The sequence below is a fragment of the Ostrinia nubilalis genome, chromosome 29 (genome assembly GCF_963855985.1).
Source record: "Ostrinia nubilalis chromosome 29, ilOstNubi1.1, whole genome shotgun sequence".
In the NCBI taxonomy this organism is placed as follows: domain Eukaryota; kingdom Metazoa; phylum Arthropoda; class Insecta; order Lepidoptera; family Crambidae; genus Ostrinia; species Ostrinia nubilalis.
In genome coordinates this window covers 1,167,900-1,194,845 of record NC_087116.1, presented here as the reverse complement: position 1 = coordinate 1,194,845, position 26,946 = coordinate 1,167,900, and the positions used below count along the sequence as shown (strand labels likewise).

Here is a 26,946-nt window from a genome sequence, read left to right as displayed (position 1 = left end):
TTATAGCTTTGGCATCATAATTGTTATTTAAATAGTTAATTGCGAACTAACGAGGCCCTCAAAGGTTGTAGTTGATAAACTAACATTCATAAGGTTTCATCACGAGCACTTGAGCCATCGACATATGCTAGATTTATTCGTAGATCTGCGTAATAGAAACAAAAAACGCTTAATCAGAATTCCTTTAGGACGATAACTACCTCTTTCACCCTACCGTACGCACGCTCAGTACTTCGTACTTGGATCTCCGCCATTTTGGCGCGTTCCCAAGAGCGATGGTTACCCCGACGCGTTCCACGAAAACAGTTCGCACATGACTAGAAAACTGAACGGACGTTAGAGTTTTTTGGGCATTCATAACAAAAGATTGATTTTTTGATATATCAGTCAATCATTTTGAGGTTATACGCAGTTGTCAAAAAGCGCGGGGAAAATCATCGGCGGCGCGAATTTTTTTTTCGCGCCGCGTGGACAAAGGATTGTGTTGTTGAACGAAACTTTTTTGTGCTCTCCTGATTCGACTTCGCAAGTGTGTTGGGACCTCTTTAATCGAAAAGGTGAGTGAGATTTATTTTTAACGCATTATGAAATATTAAAAAATAAAATAAAATTAGGAAACCTTTCTTAACTTCATTGTTTTAAATAAACGATTTTTAACTCGGTGTGTAGGAATGCCGAATTAAATATATTTCAATTTAAAGGTTAAGTACGTTATTTATTTTTTAACAACTCGTATTTTACGTATATTGAGGTACCTTTTTATTTAGCAGAATGTAAACAAAGAGGCAAGTGATTGCAATATATGTACTTTGAAAGAGAAGTTTTTACTGTTAGTTTGATCCTCCGATATCAGAACAATAATTAGATAATTGATAAAAGGTTTATTTCATTTTGGTAAACACATTGACACACAATAAGTAAAAAGTAAGAGTAACTACACAAGAGTAGCAGAAAAAAAATAGTTTGTCATTACAAGCTGTAAAAAAAAGATTAGTGATGTACCAAAACATTTAATCTCTCTTTGTTGCACCATAGCAGAAATAGTGAAACAAACAAAGAATGTTTTTGTCCGTAAATAACCATCATCGTTGAAAATAAATTTGGTGCGCATTATAAAAGAAAAATTACCTACGTCCAGTCTCCTTTGAAAATTTTAGCCATTTCCGGCCAAACCGTCGAAGGCCAGGGCCGGGGTCAAAGATCGGACGTTCTATTTTCGGATTTTCGGCCATGTTTTTGTTTCCCGCCATATTTCCGTCTGGCGGTTCAAAATAAACCGTTTGTTTTCCTTTAGAGGTGAATTTAATAAGTTTGTTTGTTTTAATAATTTAGGTTTTCTTCAGGTGTGAAGTTTTAAAATAAATAAACATGCACCAGATATGAATGGTTTATTTCATCCAATTTCTTCCTTTGATCGTTAGATACTGGTTGTTTTTGAAAAAGTGACTGTTCTTGTAACTATAGACTCATGATGAATGATACTGATCTTGCAATAATATTTTACCTACCTATCATTTAAATTATATTTCCTACTAGCTTTCCGGCCGCGGCTTCGCCCGCGTGGAATTTTGTCTGTCACAGAAAAACAATATCGCGCGCGTATTTGCTCACCGTTTAGACCTACCCTGGACTACGACAAACAATTTAAAACCAAAATCAGCTCAATCGGCCCAGCCGTTCTCGAGTTTTAATCAGACTAACGAACATCAATTCATTTTTATTTATATTTTTTATTTATATAGATAATAAACAAAAGACTGAGAAGGGCGACAACCCGACAACTGGTGGCTTCAAAAGATTCGGAACGAGCTCAGATCAATAGACATTCCAAGACAGAATGTTCCGACCCCAAATGAAATGGGAAAAGGTACAGCAGAAGAAGAATGGACAAACCGCTAAATAAAATTCAAGAAGCATTTAAAGCATGGTTTTAGAAATAGAAGACTGCTATCGAGCATGTGGAGAACACGCGGAGTTCATGAAACACTTTCTGTGTGAATGTGACGCGTAAGGTTGAACAAAGATGGGTCTTTTGTGTTCAGTAGAACCAGGCACCAGAAGACTGTAGAAGGTCGCTCTCACCCTGGCACTTAATGCATAATGGATAGAACTTTTGTGGACGATAGGAAATAAGATAAGGAAAGTACAGAAGATCCCTATGGGTCAAGGTGCACTAGGCGTAGCCCAAGATAAGATTTAACTAAGCATGATTAGCTGAAAACTTCATTGATTCTGAATCCGAGTTGTAGTACTCTCGTCACGACAACAAACGACCAACTTCAACGATATTACTCACCCATCAATCATCACTTGCATCAAAAACTACGGAAGCCAAATTGCCGCCTCGTCAAGGTCACATGGTGATGGCTTATGTCAAGCTCACGGCGTTGCCATAGCAACGGCTTTTCCTATTGGCAGAGAGACTAGACGGGCGTCGCACGGGGTAACCTTGCGTCGGCGTGTTATACAATTTTATGTGGGCACATTTAGTGGGGTTTGTTACTTTCGTGTATTTAGAGCGTGTGATGACAGAGGTCAATGACTAACGAAGAGGATGACTTAATCATCGATTTTGAATATTTTAAACAAATTAGTAACCAATTACTCTGAAAGAGAGAAGAGAGGTACATTGAGATGCTCCGAGAAATTTACAAAACCAGTGCCATGATAAAGTTGGAAAGGAAAGGAAAGCCTTTTAATATAGAAAGAGGTGTAAAACAAGGAGATCCGATCTCACCAAATTTATTTACTACCCTACTAGAACATGGGATCTCTGAGAAATGATGCAGGGAATTCTGGGCTTGAGACAGGTAGTCTACTAACCACAGAGGCATTTTTTTAAATTAAATGTACTAACATTTACGCCATCGGCCATCGACAGTGTCAAATCAAGCTAGTATGCTGACGATTTGCCAAGGGTTTTGACCTGTGAGATAAGAAAAGAACGTTGCCAATAGAAAATCACGATGTATTAGTAAGTACCTATATCGCTTTGCAAAATCATAATACATAACATTTTGGCTACATAATCCCTTCTCTCTTCCAAATCAAACCGGATGGGCCAATGAAACAACAAAATTTTTTATAAGCTAGCTGTCTCTATCATTTTAAAATAATGAAAGGAGACAGCCGCTTGGATTCACGTCAAAAAATGCTACAAGACATTTCCGCTACTAAAAATCTAGTGTACCTACATAATGTCACATAGAAATATTATGTGTTGATAGTTGGCGACATAAACTGGTGTACTTACCCTATACTTTTTATTATTTGTCAAAACTATGTTTCTAAATAAATACATAATGATATCAAATGGCATGTTTAGGCAGTCTTATTCGAAGAAAGCAATTTCTTCCAGGCAACCTAGGGAGAGGAGGATAGTGCTGTTTAAGATAAAATCATTTTTATACCGCCTACTTTATTTTCAGTTTGGCCCTAAGGTTGACTGGGGGAAAATGCCGAAAGGTATTAAGTCCGCCTTATGTACACTGTTTTATGTGCATACAAGTTTAAAATAAATAAAAGGGGAAGGCAGTGATGAAATTGGATTCTTCATGGATTTTATTGGTGGTGAAGTATTTTTCATTGCGGGTAGTTGTTCTTTCAATAAGTTCTCATAAACTATTCTTTAAAAGAAAGGCCGGAAGACGTCATGTGGGCAGGGCTCTCACTAGGCGGATCGACGATCTGGTGAAGGTCGCGGAAAACACCTGGATGCGGGCAGCGTAGGATCGGTGGTTGTGGCAATCCTTAGGGCAGGCCTTTGTCCAGCAGTAGACGTCAGAAACGAACGAAAGAGAAATCTATACCTACTTATCTATACTTACTAATATTATAAAGCTGAAGAGTTTGTTTGTTTGTTTGTTTACTTGAAGGCGTTAATCTCCGGAACTACTGGTCCGATTTGAAAATTTCTTTCAGTGTTAGATAGCCCATTTATCGAGGAAGGCTATAGGCTATACGACATCACGCTACGATCAATAGGAGCAGAGCAACAATGAAAAATGTTGTGAAAACGGGTTTTCACGCGTACGAAGTCGCGGACACAGCTAGTAATTTAAAATACCTACTTAACCGAAGGTGCGTTATCTCATCAGGGAATCCCAGTGCTATTTATGCTTTACAGTTCATCACCCCTAAGGTCAGACGAATTGGACGGCCCAATACTAGCCCATGCCAACTGCCTTTTTCTGACTGGTCATCGTCATATATGGGCATACCTTGGGAGACCAAACTGGCAGAGTACTGCAGTCTTGACCTACATGAGTTGACGCTTGGTGCCTTGGTGTCATGAGCTCAAGACCTGTGGATGGATATAGACTGATATAGGTAGTTTATTTTGCCCGCGTAAATCTACTGGTCAATAATTATTTATTTTGCAGCCTCATCAGGGGATGATTTGTAGGGATTTAATTTGTAGGTCATCATCATCATCATCATGTCAGCCATAGGACGTCCACTGCTGAACATAGGCCTCCCCTAATGCTTTCCACGTTGATCGATTGGTAGCGGCCTGCATCCAGCGCTTCCCTGCTACCCTTACGATGTCGTCGGTCCACCTTGTAGGTGGACGTCCCACGCTGCGCCTTCCGGTACGCGGCCTCCATTCCAGAACCTTGCTGCCCCATCGGCCGTCAGTTCTGCGCACTATGTGCCCTGCCCAATTTGTAGGTATTTTTTTATAATAGGTAGGGCAGAATCTCTAGTGTTGACTATTTTATGAAATCATTTTAATTTTACAGTTATCGCACTATAACGGCAAAAATTTGTACAGTGGCCAAAAAGGGGGTCTTTACCCTATTGCACCAAAACAACAGTAAATTAACCACAAAAATATAGTAGTATTATAAGTAGGTATAATGATTGATTTTTACAACATCTTTTCCCATTTCAACCTCTTCAAGTTTTATTTTTGCGACAAAAAGTGACCAAATACTTAGGTACCTAACACTGGCATACTTACAAGTAGGCTTAATCTAAGTAAGTAGGTACCTACCTAAGGTTATTTTTCAGGGAAGGGCCCGGAACCCCATGAATAAGAAGCAGCGCTTTGCCGCCTTCCAAACTATAGAACCGCCTACACCTTCCGCCTTCACTACTTAATTCCAAAAAAATATCTAAAATTCTTCTAAACTCATTCCATGGTCTAGGCGTTGAACAGGTAGGAACAGAAGATGATAGAGTTTTTTTGCGCATTTAAAAATATTGTTGCGGAAATACAACGTCGCAATCTAGATAACACGGAAAAAACTATTTTAGATCATCAAACCATTTTATTTTACCACAACAAACCTAAAATTAACAACCACGCAGTATTGTTTGTAAACACCACGAGGCGCCATCTATTATTTGCTCACGGAAACTATCTACGCCGATCGATTCTCTTGACCCATATCCCGCCCATTTTTAAAAGACCCACACTATTGTGGGATTCACAAAAGAAAGCGGTTCAGAACAAATTGGTTATTTAGATTTGGATTTCAGCCAGGATCAAAATGATTGTGAAAGTACGAAATCGTTGAATGGAATAATGGCTCCCACATGGTTATTGTGTCAAGGAACTTTCATTGTTTACAATGTTTGGACTTTACTTGTTATGTAGGATAAATATCTCAATTCTAGAGTGTTCTAGATTGTACAAAATACCTACTCGAGACGCACCCACGCACGTGGAATTACCTGTTTTCATACAAGTAGCTAGGTAGGTAGGTAACTAGTAACTACCTACATACGAGTACATCTTCCAGAATCAACAACATACCTACCTATAACGCTGTTTTATAGATTGATTAAAACCGAATACGATAAACTTAAATAGGTGTAAGTAGGTAGACTGAAGATTTATTGACCAAAAGGATTGTAATAAACTGACGGCCGATGAGGCAGCAAGGTCCCACCCACAAGGTGGACCGACGACATCATAAAGGTAGCAGGAAGGTGCTAGACGCAGGCCGCTACCAACCGGGCAACATGGAAAGCATTGGGGGAGGCCCATGTTCAGCAGTGGACGTCTTATGGCTGAGATGATGATGATGATGAATGAAATAAACAAAATGGGTTGTTGTTGAGAACTTGAGACCGTTGCACTTCGAGCGCCATATAAAATTGTATGAACTATTAACCGCTTCTGCACCTCATCATAAACAAGCGCTGCATTACATCAATCAATTTTACTTTTACGGCATCCGAAACTAACTTTCAGTCAGACGAATCAAGATGGTCCATATTCCAGATCTGGCCATAATAATATCACAGAACATAGAAAGAGGCCTCTTTAACACCTTTGCTGCGGCAGTAACTTTCTAATACTTTCCATTCCTTCGGTACAAGGTCAGTAAACCTGGTATTAAAACTTACATTGTGGCGGCACAAGGCTTAAAGACCTTGTAATATTTAAGATATATTAATTTTATTTTTGGCTTCATGTTAATAGATATTGTGTTTTTTTTCTTTGAATATTAATAATAATGCATTTATTGACATACACCTGAAGGCGTTCGTGAATAACTTGTTTAGTATAAAAATTATAGCTATATTCAAAATACAAGGCTTATGCACCCTGTGCCGCACTGAAGTAGGGAAGTCTGGTGGGTATTCTAGGGATGTGAAATACAAATATCGATAGTTTAAATTAAGTTTTAATAAAAATTTAAAAAAAGTAACAAACAAAGATGTTTTAATAATTTAGTCTAAATATTTTACAAATAAGACATACGTGCATAAATACTTAAATAAGCTATATTTAAAGAAAACATATTATTTAATAATATTTAGTTACAACTTCAAATGTTTGTCACGAAAAACATTATTTAAATTAGCAATAAATCGTGTAGCAAATTAAATTATAATCAATTTTCAGTTTTGATTTTGTTTGTTTCTCTTGACGCCATGTCGACATGTGCGTTTCTTACGAATGCGAGGCAACACTGGCTGCACGAAGCTAGCGTGGGGTGCGGTACCAGGTGCGCGGGGTACAAGGTGCTTCGACCTGGTTTCGCATTGTGAAGACATTTTATTACTTCCGTGCGGTACCAGGTCTAAAAACCTGGTATTAAGGTAGGTACATCATTGGATTCTATTTTAAGAATACATCATAGATATATATTCATCACTTTCCTACACCGGACCCAATTGAAGTTATGCCTTTCGCACGACAAGGAAGATTATAATTTTCTTAGCCGCACGGTAAGCGTGACGTACACAAGGTCTATAGACCTGGTTTCGCACTCAACGTGTTAAAAGGTAAAAGGAACCAAAATAACCATTTTGTCTTCCTCACGGACAATGACCTCAAAATTATAGACTAAAAAACTTTGTTAGCGTTTATGATGTGAGTGCCCTTATCATGATTTGACTTGATAAATGATGACTGACATAAAACAAAAGCACATCGCACTAAATTAGCTGTAATTAATTAATCGCAATCTAGCTTTGTTGCGTTAGATAAATAGAGTCACATGCGAACAGTTTTCCCGCGCGTTTCAAACATGGCCACCTTCCAAAAGCGTGGAGTTGGTTTTGGGGAATGACGCTGTCTGAATTTTTCGGACAAAGGAAAATTATTTTCTTTGATGTCTGTAGAGTTTTCTGAATAAAGACAAAAAATTTGAAATGAATTATTTAAGAAGTTCTTTGTTGCAACATGAAAACTAAAATAATACAATGCACTACGGCAAAAAGAAGTTTTTTAAATTCAAGGGAGGGAATTAATCTTTCTTTTTTTTCGAAACGGTTTGCCAGGTATAAAAAAAACTACCAAAGCATAAATTATTCTTTATTCTCATAATTTTCTTTGATAAGTTTGTAATTGAGGGCGGCTGTGTTTAGCAGTGGACGGACAGTGATGATAAAATCTATCTATCTATCTAATCTATCTATCTATATAAATAAAAATAAATTGCTGTTCGTTAGTCTGATTAAAACTCGAGAACGGCTGGGCCGATTGAGCTGATTTTGGTTTTAAAATGTTTGTCGTAGTCCAGGGTAGGTCTAAACGGTGAGCGAATAAGGAAAAATTGCGATGGCTTATTTATTGCCTTTAAGGCGGAACAGAGTTAGCCGGGTCAGCTAGTAAGTAATAACAATAAACTGAAAAGTCGAAATGTCCATTGAACCGCCCATAAAGCGATTCTGTTTTGTAAACATATTATTGCGTAGTTTTTATCACCTTGATCCAGATACGCATGTCCATAATAATAACTCGTGTTGGATGCGCACGCGCTTATCACGCGCCTAAGTGGTTCTAATATTGAACTGAGTGGAGATCGAAATAAACTGGCATTTCGATCTGTTGTCCATCACAGGTAATTTTGTACGTAGAATGATGTGTGTTTTTATTGGACATGAGAGTTGTAGGACATGTTATTCACACTGGCCAGACTGGGTTAAGTTGAGACTTGGGGAGGCCAAAGTTCGCATAGGTAATTTTAAAACTCGCCTCTTACAACATCCACGGGAATAGTATTAATAGTAACCATGTCGCGTTGTTTGGAAAGCGCTTTAGGACATAACATTTATTTATTCCTTGCCCTCAGAGCCAACATGCCATCTGAAGTGATATCGGAGAAGTCCCTCCAGCGAGAGCTGGCGGACTCCATCATCAGGATGGTGCCGCTAGACGAGATCAGGATACTCCTGGCTTGTGGAGCCAAGGTATGCTTTAAAGATTATTTTATGGCCTAAAGGTTGATTAAAAGAGAATGCTGCATGGTATTAAGTTCGCCTTGTACCATACATAAAATATGAAATAGTAGATTAAGTAGGTAATGTTACGGTAAAGTAGTTTTAATTTGAATAAGCGGATATCTGACGCAGAACCCATGAAAGGGGTAAACATGTAGGAGGTACTAAAGTGGACAAACGTACTTCTTCTCGAAGACCTCGATGGATGCTAAATGACTGGGCTAATTAACAGACTATAATTATAATTTCTGTCATTAATTAGTGTAACATAGTGTTCGTTTACTACCTACAACTTTTTGTCATCAGGCTATGCTTCTATTTCCAGGTCAACGAGCCCGTGACCCAAGGTCTCCGTCCGCTGCACTACGCCATCTGGCAGCGGCACCTGGAAGCGGCCAGGCTGCTGCTGGTACGTGGATGTGACGTCAACGCTCGAGACGACTGCGGGTACAGCGCGTTGCATCTCGCTGCAGAGCATGGGTAAGCTTAGAATGGTCATAAAATACACTTTCTGGGCTATTAAAGAGCACTTTTACGTGCCCCAGTAAACCCTATCAGTGCTATCCAGGCCAGGCCTAAGCCCCAGAAAAACTTCGACTTTGATCTTAAGCGTCTCTAAAAGTATGAGGTCGATCTCTTGATATTTTTTGTCATGCACATCGTTCCTTTAAAAATGGTACTTACCTACTTAAGAAATCTCCAGAAAACTTCTAGATAATATTCTGGATAAAAAATGCGTCATAGCCCAGGCGCACAACAGGCGTGAGTCCGGCTTCTAAAATAGCTTCATCTCGAAAATAAAATGCGCATGAAATTATGACATTGAATACTTTTGTCGGAGAGTATTGGTTAGTCTGTCGATCACACCATCAGACTTGACTAAAATGGCTGTCGATAAATATGTCCTAGCTTAAAAGCGCCCTCTTCTAATGCTCCAGGTATAAAGAGCTGGTGAAACTACTCCTGGAGAGCGGCGCAGCGGTGGACTACAGGCCAGATACTGGTGAAGAGTTCCCTCGTACAACGTTGTGCGACGAACCTCTGAGGCTGGCTATCAGGAACAAGCATTATGTAAGTTCTTTCTATTTCTACCACTTTAATATTATGTGAAAGTTTGTGAGGATGGATGGATGTTTCATTCCCGCATACACCACTGAACCGATTTAGATCTTTGGTTTAGATTATACCTACTTTGAGACCATGGGGAATAGGTAGAGTAAGTAGATATTTAAACCCAGTTTTGGAAGCAGGACACGCGCACTTTAAATGAAGATTTTCTGTCATAGACCAAAATTCACACAGCTGAACCGAGGTCGCGAACAAGATTTTATGCGATCCTCAGCTCAGTACCTTTTTCTTCTTGCTTAAATAAATATCGAATCTTTAGCGAAACTAGGTACAATTACTTATTCTGTGGCGAAACTTCCTAAATTTTTCTGATTATTTCAGGAGGTAGCCCGTCTCCTGCTAGAGCACGGTGCGGACCCCAACAAGCGCTACTTTTTCGGCTCCGAGATCAACCTGGTCTCTGATCCTGAGTACCTGGAGCTGCTGCTGACGTTCGGAGCCAACCCTGACTCCAGGGACCGAGCTGGACTAACGCCGTTGATGAAGGCTGCTAGGCAGAGGAAGGTAGTAAATTACTTACAAACTTTTTTGCTTACATAGGTCCAATTAAAGGTCAGAGCACACTTATCGACCCGGAAAGGGATTATCACCGTATCTCCTTTCGCCGGGAGGTGTTTACGTTACGGTGCGGATAAGTGTGCTGTTGAAATAAGTAGTTTCAATTAGTATTCTTTGTATGAAACTTCGAAAAACTGTTCGCCTCGATTAATTTAAGATGGCTGTGATAGACCACGGCCGGATGTCCAATTTTAGGACAATAACAGTTCGCAGCGGCTCCGTTTCATTATCCTTGGATGATAACGTCGGGTTTTAGTGGATTTAGGTGGCTCATCGGCCAGATAGAACAAAAGATGTGTTAAGTTAGTTATTTTTATTCGTTTCCCTTCTAAGTGACAACATTTTTATTGTTTACAGGGCATGGATGCTGTCCTGTTGCTGATCAGCTTCGGCGCCGACGTCAACGCGATGGCGGACGCGAGGAACGACTACCGCACCGTCATGCACTACGCTGTGCTGGGTGGTACGTGCAGAATCTAAATTTAAAAGACTTGTTGTAAATAGGCTCTTGGGTGATTTCTTTGGACAGTATTAGATATTCCATAATCATGACTTGGTTCATATTCTCATTAATTTGCACCATTAACTCTCCTTGATGTTTCCTGATCTACCAAACTACGTTTTTAAACAAAAAAAAATAGGCTATCCTTTACTACTTTCGTACTTTATTTACCAGGGTTACTGCTCCTTGCACTGATACGTATTTTTGGATTCACCCATTCCTCTCACTCATAACGAGATGCTAGCAGGTGTGACAGTAGACACGTAGACCTAAAAATAGCGACACCATGCAAGATAGCTTTACAAAATGTGCTAAAATACCTACTTACCAGTCATGAATAAGTTTGTAGACCATCTTCACAGGACTTAAAAGAGTACCTTTCTATTCCATAATTCATCAATCAAATCATATTTACCTAACAGTCAGACAGAGTTCGCATTTAAAATGTTAGCGTGGATATACTCCCCAGGCAATACGGACGTGGTCAATCTCCTGGTGAAGCAAGGCGCTCGGGTCAACTACCAGTGTCCGATGGAAGTCAGCAAGCCGAGTCCGCTGGACTTGGCCATTTTGAAGGGGGACGTGCCGATGGTGGAACTGCTTTTGTCTGCAGGTAAAGAACAAAATACTCTACACGTCCTCATATCGATACCTCTGGGCTCAAAGGTCGTAAAGGACAAAGTACGACTTTTCAGGAGAAGCAAAAAACGTTTTTTTTATTTTTTTAGTCGACGATAACTTTTTTGTTTTTTGAGCTATTAAATTATGACTTATGAAGAAAGTGCTTAGAATTCACAGCATTTTCCGAAGAGGTATTGAAAAACTGGACTAGAGCTGTATTTACTGAGATAGATTTCCTTTACGCCCTCAAAATTACGATAAAAAGACCTTTACGCCCCTCAAATATTCGTCCTAGGCAAGTTACTTAGGTCGTAAGTCTATTTTTATTTTACAAAACTACAAAACTAAGGTAATAAATGACAATTTACATAGTTTTGTAGGTTTTCATGGGTCGTAACGGGACACCCAGGTACGGTATTATGAAAGGGTAAATTGATGATTTAGCTTAAATATTTAATATTTTATGGTATTTCATATGTAATATACCATTTCTTCACATAATTTAAATGAATTATGGTCTTTTAAATGAAATAAAATGATTTTCCGTAGCTTTATAATTTAATGCACACAACTTGTGAAACTATTTAAATAGAAGTTTTGATATCTTCGAACTAGAAGAAACTATTTCCGATATAAAAGCAAATTTAGAAAATAAATATTATGAAGCTTTTAAATAAAACTTCATAAATGTCTACTTTATAGGAAAAACCGAAACCAAATTAATTTTATTTATTTATTTAATCATTATTATTGTTTCGAAAAACTACAAATAGCGGACTTAATTCCATAGGGCAGTCTGTCCACCAGTTGACCTTATGATAATGCAGATAATATAATAGAATTATTATTTGTTTAGTATCAATATCCGGAATCCATCATTGAGTTAGCACCTGTTTTTCTTACCTAAAGTCAGCGTTTTCGGTTCCTTTCCGATAGTGGCGCCCTCTGTAGTGTCGGTTTGGTACTACTTACTAGGCGCGCGAGCACCAGGTTGAGACTCGTCATTATAGCGTTGTTTTTCGCGCCGTTCACAAGTCAGTTTAGTTTCACTTGCAAAAAACATTTTTCAAATTAGTTAAATTACCTACTATATTTTTGCAAATTATAAGTTCCTTTCCGAAAATATGGAGAACTCTTCTCCAACGGGAGTGAATGCCGATGAAGAAAGTACTCGATCGCGGAAACGTGATCGATCGCCATCACGGAGTTCAGACAGCAGCGACTTATCCAGCGGCAGCAGCGAGTACCCGAGGAGAGCAAAGGCAAGGAAAGAAGACCAAACTGTGAGTTATGCACATTTTGAATTCTTATCACAACAAGTTGCTTTTTTAACAAATATGATTTCTAAAAGTACCGACGTTTTGAATGCTAAAAAAGACGATCATCAATCGGCGGCTGTTGATTCAAATTTGGACTTTAACTTACGCCGACCTTGCGAGAGTGCATCCCAAAATACAAAACTTAACCTGTCTGAACCGTGTACTATGGTTAAGGATCCGCTTTATGCACGAGCAAACGAAAAATACGTTAAAAAATTGAGGGATTTGCAACGATTCGCGAGTGATGATTGGTATGCAGTTCGATTCGCGGATACTCAGAAAAAATATCTGGCCACCCCCGGCTTTGTGGAGTTAAGCGTTAACGATTCTCTAAAACGGTTTGAGTCGGCTATGTTACGTGAAGATCCTCGTTCATATTTGTACGAACGCTCTTTTGCCGGGTTGACGCTCGCGTTGCTTTTACAAAAAGAAGAATTGCATAAGACGTTACAAGCGGTAGTTGATTGGGCCAACGAGTGCAAGGAGATATTGACTCCTAATGCATTGTTCGATAAAATAGAATCATCTTTTTCGAAAGACTCGTCGTACAGTAAAGTAACCGATGATATATTACAAATAGTATGCGGTAGGCGTGCAGATTTCATTACTTCGAGAAGAGATACATTGCTGCGTCAAATACCAGAGGATTATCATAGGGATGTTTTGTACAAGATTCCACCCAGTGAGGAAACATTATTTAATGATGAGTTAGTTCAAAACTACCTCCAAAAAATTGGAGAGGCGGATAAATTGTTTACTTCACTGCAACCGACAGCTCGAGTGCAATCAAAGGATAATTTCTATCAGAATCAGAAGCCATCAACAAGTAAACAAACAGATGACGCTACTTTTCGTCGAACTAATTCCTCGAAAAAACACGCACCTCGACAACCAAATCGAAAACGCCAAGATAAGCAGGAAAACAATAGGCATAAGGGTAAAAAGTCGCGATCTCACACTTCCTATAAAATTAAACGTCGCGAATGACTATCGGGTATTTCAAGGCGGCTGTCTAAAACAATTTCAAACTGTCTGGAGCAACTTGGGTGCACCAGAGCAAATATGCAAATTACTAAATGGGGTACGCATTCCGTTCATTCTAAAACCACCACTAATATTTCCAAATTCCATTGCAATGCAAAAGTACAGAACCAAAACTTCGCACGATAATATGACTACCCAGATACAAAACATGTTAGAATCAGAAATTCTCGAACCGGCAGAACAAAGCCCCAGTTATCTTTCAACCTTTTTCCTGGTACCCAAGCCAGACGGCAGCCATCGCCCGATCTTCAACTTAAAACAGTTGAACAAATTCGTTGTAACGAAACCATTCCAATTATTCAGCCATTTTCGTGTACCAACTTTTTTACACCCCCAAGATTGGATGGCGAAAATAGACCTGAGCCAGGCGTACTTCCACATTCCCATTGCGCCACAACATCGGCCCTTCCTGAGACTAAATTATCATCACGATCTGAATTGCCACCAACTGCTTCAGATGACGTGTTTGCCGTTCGGACTAGCATCGGCCCCAAGAACATTCGCTACCGTAACCAATTGGGTCGCCGAGCTACTGAGAAGTCACGGCATCAGGTGCGTAGTGTACTTAGACGATTTTCTGTTGGCAAACCAATCGCAACAGAAATTACACGACAACATTGCAACAACGATACATATCATGCAATTGCTGGGCTGGAAAGTAAATTACGAAAAGTCTGTTCTGACTCCGACTCAATGCCTCGAGTTTCTCGGCATAACATGGGACACAAAACGCAACGCAAAGTCCCTGTCGGAGTCGAAGTGCCTATCGCTTCGCAAAGCACTTCACGAACAGCTCAAAACAGGCAAGTGGTCCCTAAAACAGTATCAAACGCTAATGGGGAGACTAAACTTTGCCACTTTCGTAACCAAAAGAGGGCGTCTTCACTGCAGAACGCTACAATGCTACAGTCGTCAGTTGTCAAAGGCTCATCCTCACCGACGAGTGAGCATTCCGCAGCCAGTTCAAGCAGAGATAGAGTGGTGGCACAATGCGATTGGAGCAACCATGCCGATACATATGAGCGCTGTGACCCATCTATTGACGACAGACGCGTCCGACATCGGTTGGGGTGCTCAGATCAACGACCACTTCATTACGGGTACATGGACAAAACCGCAAATGTCATGGCATGCAAACAGAAAAGAAATGTTCGCCGTATACGCAGCAATTCAGCACGAACAACATCACCTGCAAAACACACAAATTCTTCTTCAGACAGACAACCGAACAGTAATGTCGTACATCAACAAAGAAGGCGGCACGAAATCAAAGAAACTTCTCGAACAAATTCGCCAACTTCTAGCACTTTTGGACAAACTAAACGTGCATCTTCGTGCTCAGTACTTTCCCGGAAGATTCAACGTAGAGGTGGATGCTCTCTCACGCCAGAAAGCTTGTCCCGAGTGGCATCTCACTGCATCAGCGACGGAAAAAAAAAATTTCAAATGTGGGGCGTACCAGAGATAGATCTGTTTGCGTCAAAGACGGCTCATGTGATACCGAGATACGTCTCGATGGACGTGCACGATCACCAAGCACAACATCACAACGCGTTCTGTCACCAGTGGCATTACAATCTCGCATGGCTCTTTCCGCCCCCAAATCTGATTCCGAGAGTTCTAAGTCATCTAAATCAAGCCAGCGGGAAGTACATTCTAATCGCACCGAAATGGAACAAAGTATTTTGGCAAGTCGATGTACACTCTCGAGCTCTACGGCCGGCTTATCGAATTCCAGACCTAGCTCGAGCCCTAATAGACACGCGAACAGGAATGCACCCGCCGAAGATTCAAGATCTACACTTAGAAGCATGGTTGATTTCGGGTGGAAAGACATGTTGACAGAGTGGACTGATCAAGAACAAAATCTACTGATGTCAGGCTGGCGGGCTTCTACGCTTAACACTTATAAACCAGCATGGGCAAGATGGAAGAAGTGGTGCAGCTCAAATTCCATAGATTTTCGATACCCTAATGCAGATCAAGTTGCTCGTTACCTTGCATATTTACATTGTGACGTAGGTCTAGCTTATAAAACTATATTAGTGCATAAATCTGTAATTGCGACTTTTACTCATTTAAATTCTAACGTAGATCTTTCTTCAAATTTCTTCATAAAACATATTTTATGTTGAAGGCAATATCAGTGGCTCGCACTAAACCTCAAAAGCCACCCATTTGGAATCCTAAATCGTTATTGCAGTATTTATGTACATATAACCCAGACGAAAACAATCTTTACCAAGTTTCTAAACACACTGCTACCTTATTATTACTAGCCTCTGGTCGAAGAGTTCACGACCTTACCCTATTACGCATCGATAGCGACAGTTTAATTGATGAACAAAATAGTATTGTTATGTGGCCAGCTTTTGGGTCCAAAACTGACAATTCAAATCATCGTCAGTCAGGCTGGAGGCTCAGAAAACATCCTGATAAAAATCTAAATGTTATTTTTTGGATTAGAAAATTATTGGAGTTGTCTTTAAATCGTAGGCAAAATATAAATAACTTGTTTATAACAACCCGGGGTGAGACTAAGCCAGCTACTAGAACAATAATCGGTGGCTGGGTAAAATCTCTGTTAAAAGATGCAAATATTGAAGCTACTCCCGGTTCGGTACGTTCGGCAGTAGCCTCTTTAAATTGGTTAGAAAATTTTCCTATAGATAAAATCCTTGCTACGGGTAATTGGAAAACTGTACATACATTCCAAAATTATTATCAAAGAGAGTTAATTAATCAAAATCCAAGTGCTATCGAATCAGTATCTTTATCGAATTATTTTGAGGCAGTCAATGAGTATTTTTTTTTTTTATGTTGTGTTCTATTATTGTTTTCTGATTTATGAAAATCAAAATAGTATAAAATAAAAGTTTATTACTACAACTAATCTCATTCTATTCTTACACATTTATAGCGTCAATAACTTTGTTATTGGCACCAGGTGATAACAAACACATCACTCAATGATGGATTCCGGATATTGATACTAAACAAATAATAGAGAGTTTTACCAAAAAATAAAACTTACCTATTATTTTTTATTCAATATCCGGAATCCAGGTAAGGTCTACCTGGTGCATCATGAGTGCCATAATGACGAGTCTCAACCTGGTGCTCGCGCGCCTAGTAAGTAGTACCAAACCGACACTACAGAGGGCGCCACTATCGGAAAGGAACCGAAAACGCTGACTTTAGGTAAGAAAAACAGGTGCTAACGGGTAGATCCGCCGATTTTATTCCGCGGGATTTATTTTACGTTTTTTGAAAAACTTAACAGGGATGCGTGCAAACTAGCTTAAACTGAAAGGTTAAGCAATAAGCTTTTTAGATCAGTGTGAGGCCCTTAGATTCAATCGTGATTTTAGAAGTAACAAGCGTCCAAATATTTTTTCACAAAATGGTAATGACGTTTTCCTAATGGTAATGATTTTATTAAAATGGTAATGATCTTATGTTAATGGTGATGACGAAATATATTTTATAGTAATACATTAAATTAAAATTACTTAAAAACTAAAATTTAAATATAATTGTTTAGCTAAACACCAATTTTATCTATGTTATTTTCCTAGCTAAGCACGTACCTATTAAATAATGGGTTGGAAATAAAAATAAATGTATTCAATATTTTAATGAATTTATTGAATTTGGAACAATACGGACATTAGTTAAATTTTTTTTACGTTCCTAATATTATTCAGAATCAGAAAAAATATATATTTACACCAATGAGGATTTTGATTGAAAAATATGCCTAGGTACTCTTACTTAGACTTACACAATAGTCAACATACAAGAAATGAATAAAAAAAGTCTTTTCGTAAACTAATAAAAAACCTTCTCATTTAAAAACAAAGCTTAAAGAACAATGGGACAAAACGTCCCCAGAACTGTAGCACTTTAATACCTACCTTGTATGATAGACCATGCTAATACCCGACCGATCTCTCTAGCTACAATCACGGCAAAGGTCCTTGACAGTGTGCTTGACTCTCTACTAGATAAATATTTAAAATCACATAATGCTCAATTCGGGTTTAAGCCTGGACTGTCGACCGAGAGCGCCATCCTTAGTCTTAAGCACACTGTCAGGTACTACACGGATCAGGGGACTTCCATTTACGCATGCTTCCTCGACCTCTCCAAGGCGTTCGATCTTGTGTCTTATGACATCCTTTGGGATAAGATGAGGAGGCAGGGCGTCCCGTCAGAAGTATCACAAATATTCCATTATTAGTATGCTAACCAGATTAACAGCGTAAGATGGGCTAACGTTTTTTCTGAGGAGTATGGGTTGCAGTGCGGGGTGAGACAGGGTGGGCTGACGTCTCCCAGGCTTTTCAACCTATACGTAAATGACCTCATTGTTGCCCTTAGCAGTATGCGTATCGGATGCTGGGTAGATGTTGTTTGTATCAACAACATAAGCTACGCTGATGATATGGTACTGCTGGCGCCAACAATGGGGGCTCTCAGAAAAATGGTGGGTGTGTGTGAAGCGTATGCTAAATGCCATGGCTTATTTGTATAATGTGAAGAAGAGCGAATACATGGTATTTAAGGCCGCCAGTAAATGTCCAAACGTGGTACCCGACCTCTTGCTGAATGGGGTAAAGTTAAACAGAGTCACTAAATTTAAATATCTCGGACACTACGTTACTGATGACCTTAAAGATCATGTTGATATCGAGAGGGAACGAAGGGCGCTGGCAGTAAGGTGTAATATGTTGGCTCGCAGGTTTGCCCGATGTAATGACCATGTCAAGATCACTCTGTTTAAAGCATACTGTCAGAGTCTATACACGGGAAACCTATGGACCACGTACTCGCAGAAATCGCTTGGCGTCCTTCGGGTCCAATATAACAACGGTTTCAGGGTGCTGTTGGGCTTGCCTCGCTTCTGCAGTGCTTCGGAAATGTTTGCTCAGTCGCATACTGACGGCTTCTTTGCTGTCCTATGCAAGAAGACTGCCTCGTTGCTCAGTAGGATACGGGCGAGCCCCAACAGTATCCTGAAGACCGTGGCGGAGAGGTACGACTCTCCTATTATCCGACATTTCCTTCGGCTACTTCTTACCGAACGGGTTGGATAATTAGTGGTATGTTATAATAAGTAAATTACTAACATAGTTGTATAAGGCACCCATTTACTAACCATGTGGATCATTGTTATCTTTAAATGAATAAATTGAATTGAATACTATAATTTTATTATATGACAGCTCAAGTGTGACATGTCTCAGAAAAGTTATATCAAAAATAAAAATTCATAAGCAACCCTGAAAAAATACATACAAAATCACTTTTGACCAACTTCAAAGGGCACGACAGCTTGACCCCGGGACAATTCGACCCCTGTGACAACTCGACCCCTGCTACAACTCAAACCCTGCGACAACTTGATTTTTTTCAACACTCAACACTTTTAACTTACTTCAAAATAATGGTTTCACGACTGCTGGACAGTGGCGGCGTAGCATGGGTTGGCACCCGGGGCATAGCACAGCACAGCATCCTCCGTCATAAGTCCTTAATGTAAGTAAGTTGGGTATACATATAGTGGGGAGGTAAGACACCCCAAAATGGTCTGGTGCACCCCCTCTTTTGGGTTACCGATTGAATGAATGAAAGGTGTTAGTTCGAATGAGCTATATGATACTAATCGCAACACCCCCCCCCCCCCCCCCAATCATGGCATATCCTCGTTATACTAGCGCCAGTGAGTACTAATCTGCGTGACTTTTGTCACCCCCTGATGAGTGGCACCCGGGGCGGACCGCCCCCCCCTTACGCCGCTAGTGGCTGGACCCTACGACTGCTTAACCCTACGACCACTCGAACCCTCCGACAACTTGTACTTGTGACCCTGTGACAAGTCGAACACTGTGACACGTCAACCCCTGCGACTACTCTGAGCATTTATTGTAGACTAGCTTTCCGCCCGCGGCTTCGCCCGCGTGGAATTTTGTCTGTCACAGAAAAACTTTATCGCGCGCGTCCCTGTTTCAAAAACCGGGATAAAAACTATCCTATGTTCTTTCCCGGGACTCAAACTATCTCTATGCCAAATTTCATCAAAATCGGTTGCGAGGTTTAAGCGGGAAAGCGTAACAGACAGACAGACAGACAGACAGACAGAGTTACTTTCGCATTTATAATATTAGTTGGGATACAGTTCAGGCATTGATTGATGGAGCTAAATGGTTTACAATAAGTATCATAGTTGAATATTTTGGACTTGTCGTAGGGGTCGAGTTGTCCGGGTCAAGTTTTTGTAGGGTCGAGCTTCGTTTAAAGTAGGTTAAAATTAATTTAATCTTGTTATCGCAGGGGTCGAGTTGTCACAGGGGTCCAGTTGTCGAACTGTCGTAGGGAACCTACGACAGTTCGACCCCGATGACAACTATGATACTTATTGTAAACCATTTAGCTCCATCAATCAATGCCTGAACAGAATCTAGAATAAATGCTCAGAGTAGTCGCAGGGGTTGACGTGTCGCAGTGTTCGACTTGTCACAGGGGTCGAGTTGTAATAGAGATCGACTTGTCGCAAGGATCGAGGTGTCCAGGTCGAGTTTTCTTAACGCTCAAGCAGTCGTGATACCGTTTGAAGTAGGTCAAAAGTAATTTAATCGAGTTGTCGCAGGGGTCAAGTTGTCGGAGGGTTCGAGTGGTCGTAGGGTTCAGCTGTCGTATGGTCCAGCAGTCGTGAAACCATTTGAAGTAAGTCAAAAGTGTTGAGTGTTGAAAAAAATCAAGTTGTCGCAGGGTTTGAGTTGTCGCAGGGGTCGAGTTGTCACAGGAGTCGAATTGTCCCGGGGTCAAGCTGTCGTGATACCCATTGAAGTCGGTCAAAAGTGATTTTGTATGTATTTTTTCAGGGTTGCTTATGGATTCTTATTTTAGATATAACTTTTTTCTGAGACATGCATGTCACACTTGAGCTGTCATATTATAATAAAATTATAGTATTATCATGTACTATCATATTATAAGGTAGGTATTAAAGTGCTACAGTTCTGGGGACGTTTTGTCCCATTGTTCTTTTAGGAAACCATTCATAGTCATCATTACCATATACAAAGTGTCATCACCATAAGCCTAAATGATATGGTAATGATGTTAATGGTAATGACGAAAACGATTTTAAAATTATATAAAAATAATTGTCACCACTATTGGGACACCTCAATATCGCCATTTTTTTATTGTAATCACATGCTACAAAGTGCTAATTATTAGAAAAATATCGATATATAAAACTTACCAAATCGCACAAAATGGGAATGACGCGAGCCGATGACAAACTGCGAGTGTCTCTCGTTTTCGGAGTTTAAAAAGTCTCGGAGCTGCGTAAATTGTACGTGCATTCTGTTCTGTTACGAGCAACGAATTGAAGAGTGGGACGCGCGGACACAAGCGGGGATAAGTCGCGTCGCGGCCACATTAAAGAACCTTTGATGCTGCCGCGATGGCTATGACGATTTCTCGTGACAATATTTCAATTCATGATTCCATTTTATTGGCTAATACGATTTCAATATAATTTTGTTATTTTGTCACGGTAAATATGTACATTTTAAATTTATAATCAAAATCTGGTCTGTGTATAGGTAAAGTAAAAAAAATTAAAAGACAACGGCAAAGGTCAGTATTTTTACTGTGATGGTAATGACGTTTAGTGCGTGTTTTCTTGATTATCGAAATAACTTGAAGTATTTAATCAATATGGATCATGGCGCCTTATGTGGAAACTTGTATGAATCGTTATTCAGAAGTTTAATTTACCAGAACTACAACAGTTATTTTTTTATCGATCGGAACATAAGTTTTTTACTGTTTCGCGGATTTACCCTAACTCAATGATGGATTCCGGATATTGAATAAAAAATAATAGGTAAGTTTTATTTTTTGGTAAAACTCTCTATTAAGGACAAACGAAAACCAAACTATATTAATTATTTATTATATTATTTTATAAGAATTTAGAATAATTATTATTCTAAATTCTAAATAAATTAAACATTATTAATTCATAGTAGCTTAAAATTATGTCATTGTACTTGGTATAAAAGTAGAAAAGTTAGGTAAGTAAGATTACAAGTAGGAAGATTTTCATTCCAGTAAAGTACATCCACTTACTTTACTCCTACATAATACCGTTTTTAAAAGCCAATTATTTTTAATATAAAAATATAACTTCGAAAAAAACTGCATTCACGCTTTTTAGCAGATTAAGAGTAGGTGCACACCGTTGGTTTTTAGTTGGCCGATAGTTGTGCCCGATTTTGAATTGTATGAAGAATCGGCCAAATCGAATCAGCGTAGTGTGCGCACTCCCATACATGCCCATACTGATCAACTGCCCGACTAAACTATCGGCCGACGAAAAATCAACGGTGTGCACCTACTCTTAGTCTCAACATATATTTTCCCATGTTGTGTAAATATTTTTCCTACTAGTTATTCTTTATTAACTGATCCAAATAACTTTAGAAACTATACTAATTTATTATAATTGTAACAGTCAAAACTCAAAAGTGGTTTTGACCAAGGGCGTTAGTCAAAATTACTAGGAAATCATTAAAAATAATTGTAAAGTGTAGTATTTGTGTGATTTGTGCATACAAAATAATGACACCTAAGGTACTACAGTAAGGTGACTTTTTCTCATAATATTTTTAACAAATCTACCTTTTTCATTTTTTCAATTTTTATGATGACTATACTAACTTAATTAGGTAATACGTTATTTTATAGCATGTTTTTATTTTCTTAAATCATCTTTTAATAATTATCTTTTACCTGACAAATAACTAGTTTCTTCAAATATGAGAAATAATAAAAAGCAACATTACTTTACCCGATGTGGGTAGGTGTCATCATTTTATATGTATAAATCGCATAAATTACACTCTAAAATAGTTTTATTATATTATATTTTTGATGATTTTTTAGGTTCCTTCGTTTGTTCCAAACGCACATACTTAAATACTATAAGAAACGTCTATAAAATTTACCTTCACAGTTATTTTAATATCTTCACTGTGTAGATTTTTAAAATATTTGTTTAGATAATCTAAGAGCGTAAAGGACAAATTATTTAGACTTGGGTATGAAAATGTAAGGTTGTATAGGACAATAGATATACTACATGTACATTATACGCCCAAAAATTTGTGTATACTTGTTCTTTACTACCATGGTAACTGTACTAAAAAATCAAATGGTATTTACATCCCAATTTTCACGATGAATTCTGTTTAGCTTATCAAAAATGATGGGTCGTAAAGGCACTTTTTTTGGGAATTTCGACAAACTAAATATACAGATCGATAGAGAATTAAATTCTGAGTAAAACTGTATAAATAACTCATTTTCGGTATTTTGTCCTTTACGACCTTTGAGCCCAGAGGTATCGATATTATAGGTAGCAAGAAGGCGCTGGATGCGCGAACCACGCGAATCATTGGGGGAGGCCTGTTCAGCAGTGGACGTTCTGTAGCTGAAATGATGATGAAAGCAAAATATTGATATTGATCAAATTTTACTGCTGTGCTTTGTAAATGCTCAGTTAATTGTGATTTAAGAAAAAAATGTTCTACTAGGTATACTACACTGCTTAGAACTCCTTATTAAAATAGTTTTACGAATGAGATAGGTATCTCCAAAGAAACTGAAGAGATGAAGATTTCCCTGAAATATTTCAATTTCAGGAAAATTAAAGTATCCTTTCGTTATGTGATAATTATGGTTCTCTATACTGATTATTTTTAATGTGTAGGTAGGATCTGCTAGCTAGGAGTTTAATGAAAAAATATTTTGATTTCCAGGAGCTCAAGTGAACGCATCGAGCTCGGTGATCGGTGCTCCTCTACATGTGGCCTGCTCCGACAACATCACGAACAGGACGGAAATTGTTAAAGTGAGTTTGAAAATCTCTTTTCCATTAATTTGTATAGCATAAATTACTATGAATTCCGTTAAAAAACCCTTCCAGATAAGAATATAAAATATTTGTGTTAGAACTACCGACTCTGCCCTTGTTGGACTGTGATTCTTTAAAGTATTTCCTGCCTGTCATTTACGGGTAAATAATTCTCCATGCTTCTGTTTGTTTCTAGATCCTCCTAGAAAGTGGAGCGGACCCGAATCTGAAGGTATTCAACGATGACGACGGCACGCAGCTGCGGCCCGCGCTCGCCGAGTACTTGGCCAGTAACGTCGAGCCCAGCGCGGAGATTGTGCATCTACTGCTCAGATATGGCGCGAGGGTGAGTTCCTGGAGTGCAATGATTTTCATTCTAATTTGACTCCACTAAAAAAGGTTTTCCGTCTAATTTGAGGGATTTTTAAAAAGCATCTTCTCATGGTTTAACTATTATTCGTAGTACATCTTCTTCTAACTTGAATCTACTCCACAAAGATAAATTTTCGGCAAAATAATTCACTCGTGATTTTTTTTAATTCAGCCACTTACAACTATCATCTGGCTTCCACATAGCTGTTTCTGTAGTACACCTTGATTTAAACTTTCGTTTTCTTTTCCAGGTTATCATGAAAACCCAGTTCCGTGACCCTGACGGCATCCTCAACCACCTCCAGAACGTAACCGCAGAAGAGTACCAGAACATCTTTTACATCCTTTTAGAAGCGGCAGAAGCCTTCGACCTTTGCATGATAAAAAGAAATAGCACGCTCACGGCAGTTCAAAAAGAGACCCTAATAGAAAGAGCTAAGAAACCTATCTCCTTGCTGGCTCAGACTAGGTTCTTTTTAAGGAAGTACTTTAGGACCGCCCTTGTTGATATTGTCCATGACTTTGATATACCATCAGTTCTCCACCGCTACCTTCTTTTCGAGTGCAGTTAAGCAGATCTCGTTACTTTGGGGATTATTCTTGAACTGCATTGTCAGTATTTCTGAGCCTAAGTTGTTTAGGCCGATTGTAAAGTCTGATTTTGATTCCTTGAGTTTGATACCCTTAGTTTTTTGTCGGTAGAAGACAATGAATGGTCTAGATTTGAACCATGGACTGGATGTCTGGACATAATTTAGATGTTTGTGTAAAAAGAAGGGCATCAGAAGTAAAATCCTTTTTTTCTTTTTATAAAAAGTGTATTTTTATTACTCATGCGTTGAAATGTAAGGAAAGAAGTATTTTCCTGAATTGTAATCATAATTGTATATCTAGTTTGTAAGACTTTCCCTGTATTATGTTAGGGGTATTTTCTCGAAATGTAAGTAGGTGTAATAAACACGAAAATTTTTCTTTTTCATAAAAAATATTTAAAGAATTTTTGATAAAAATTAACCTTTTTCTAGTTATTATTAATTTGGTCGTACCTTGCTCGGACGTTCAGGTTTCATACTTTTTTATACGTCCACATGTTATGTATTTACCTATTGTATACCTGCATTACCTAACTACAATGAATAAAACAATAAAATATTTGTATAGCCTGACCAGGAACATAAAAACCCTGGCATAGAGGCGCTTCAATTGCATTTGATAGTGCAACACTGAGTACAGTCGTACATGTGTTAAATTAATAGGCTAAATTTATGTATCAGGATTCAGGATTACGGGCTAATTTGATATTTTCATAAATTAACGAAAAATATTATTAAAGGTAACCTGGTTTAAATAAATTAAATGAAACCATCAATCGAGCTAGTAGGATTTATTTTATTATTCATCAATAATCAAATTCAGAACATGAATATTCAACTGCAATGTCTGCTCATGAACGCTTCAAACTCGGTACTTCTTTCCCAATTCCATAAAATTCAAAACTTAGAAAGTGACAAAAAACTTTAAAATAGGTAGTTGAAACAGACTACAGCTAATTTTCATAGTGGACTGTACTATACGATAAACATGTCAGTCAATTTGACAACCTTTGTCGGAAACATTATTCAATGAAAATATTGTCCGAACCCTTAGTATTTCTCTTCGACAAATACATTAACACATCGTGAACCACTTTTCTTTCACGACTATAAAAATATTTTAGCAATTTAATTCACAAAATCAATTGCACACATTTAAAATAAAGTTTGTTTACACTTTGACAACAATAGACTGACATGCAAGGTGACATGTCAATGAAGTTTTCAGTTACTGTTGCCATTAAAAGAAATTAGTACCATTAGTTTTCCGCAACATGGCGAGGGTTTTTATGTTCCTGGTCAGGCTATAACTAGAGTCCATTGAGGTTCTATACTATTATTTACTATATTATATTTTGATACTACATACTGATGTATTTTTACGTAGTAGCCTGATTTAATGTGATAAATTGTGATACTATTGTTAATTTTAAGATTGAAATCATTTCATTTCAAAAAACAATATCATGTAATCGTTTTCTACGATGAAATAAATGTGTGAATTAAACATTGTTTTCATTTAAGTTATTACATTATTACATACCTCCTGACGCAGATTTTTGCATATCCAGTAGAACAAATAGAAAGAAAAATGCATTAGTCTTCCAGTTTCATCGTTATATACCATGACCATAACACGAAATAGTATCAGTAATAAATAGGTAAATAACTTTATAGCAACTTAATGAAGTTCAGAGCCCCGATTACGGTAACTTTTAACGTTTCCAATCCAGACGCGCTTCTGAGCCCCGATTACGGTAACTTTTAACGTCTACAATCCAGACACGCTTCTCGATTCTGCGATACGATTGGTCGTTCAACAGCGTACGTCAGCTGTTTTGACCAATCGTATCGCAGAATCGATGAAGCGTGTCTGGATTGTAGACGTTAAAAGTTACCGTAATCGGGGCTCTGATTCTGCGATACGATTGCTCAAAACAGCTGACGTACGCTGTTGAACGACCAATCGTATTGCAGAATCGAGAAGCGTGTCTGGATTGGAGACGTTAAAAATTACCGTAATCGGGGCTCAGATTCACTTTTTCAGTTTACAAGAATAAAAAAACACTTTTAAAAATAACGTTATTGGTTATGCCATCAACATCGTTATTAAATAACGGTAACGTTATTAGAGGTAGAAAATTTATCTCATAAGCTGGTATCATTTTTTATGACAGCTGAACAAAATTTAAA

The 26,946-nt window shown here is 38.5% G+C and overlaps 1 protein-coding gene across 1 annotated transcript; it reads left to right on the top strand.

Annotated features, from left to right (window-relative positions):
- The first annotated feature begins 267 nt into the window (after window positions 1-267).
- On the top strand, window positions 268-24,732 carry LOC135085598 (ankyrin-3-like). The gene is made up of 10 exons (XM_063980371.1): window positions 268-557; window positions 8,535-8,652; window positions 9,008-9,162; window positions 9,621-9,753; window positions 10,132-10,314; window positions 10,726-10,831; window positions 11,340-11,483; window positions 23,694-23,785; window positions 23,985-24,134; window positions 24,412-24,732. The coding sequence occupies exons 2-10, from the start codon at window positions 8,542-8,544 to the stop codon at window positions 24,730-24,732; spliced, it is 1,395 nt and encodes a 464-aa protein (XP_063836441.1). The 5' UTR covers window positions 268-557; window positions 8,535-8,541.
- The last annotated feature ends 2,214 nt before the right edge of the window (window positions 24,733-26,946 follow it).

Coding starts and splice junctions, on each gene's coding strand:
- LOC135085598 (XM_063980371.1), top strand. CDS start 8,542: ATGCCATCTGAAGTGATATCGGAGAAGTCCCTCCAGCGAGAGCTGGCG. Junction 10,832..11,339: donor GCACTACGCTGTGCTGGGTG/GTACGTGCAGAA, acceptor TATACTCCCCAG/GCAATACGGACGTGGTCAAT. Junction 11,484..23,693: donor GGAACTGCTTTTGTCTGCAG/GTAAAGAACAAA, acceptor TTTGATTTCCAG/GAGCTCAAGTGAACGCATCG.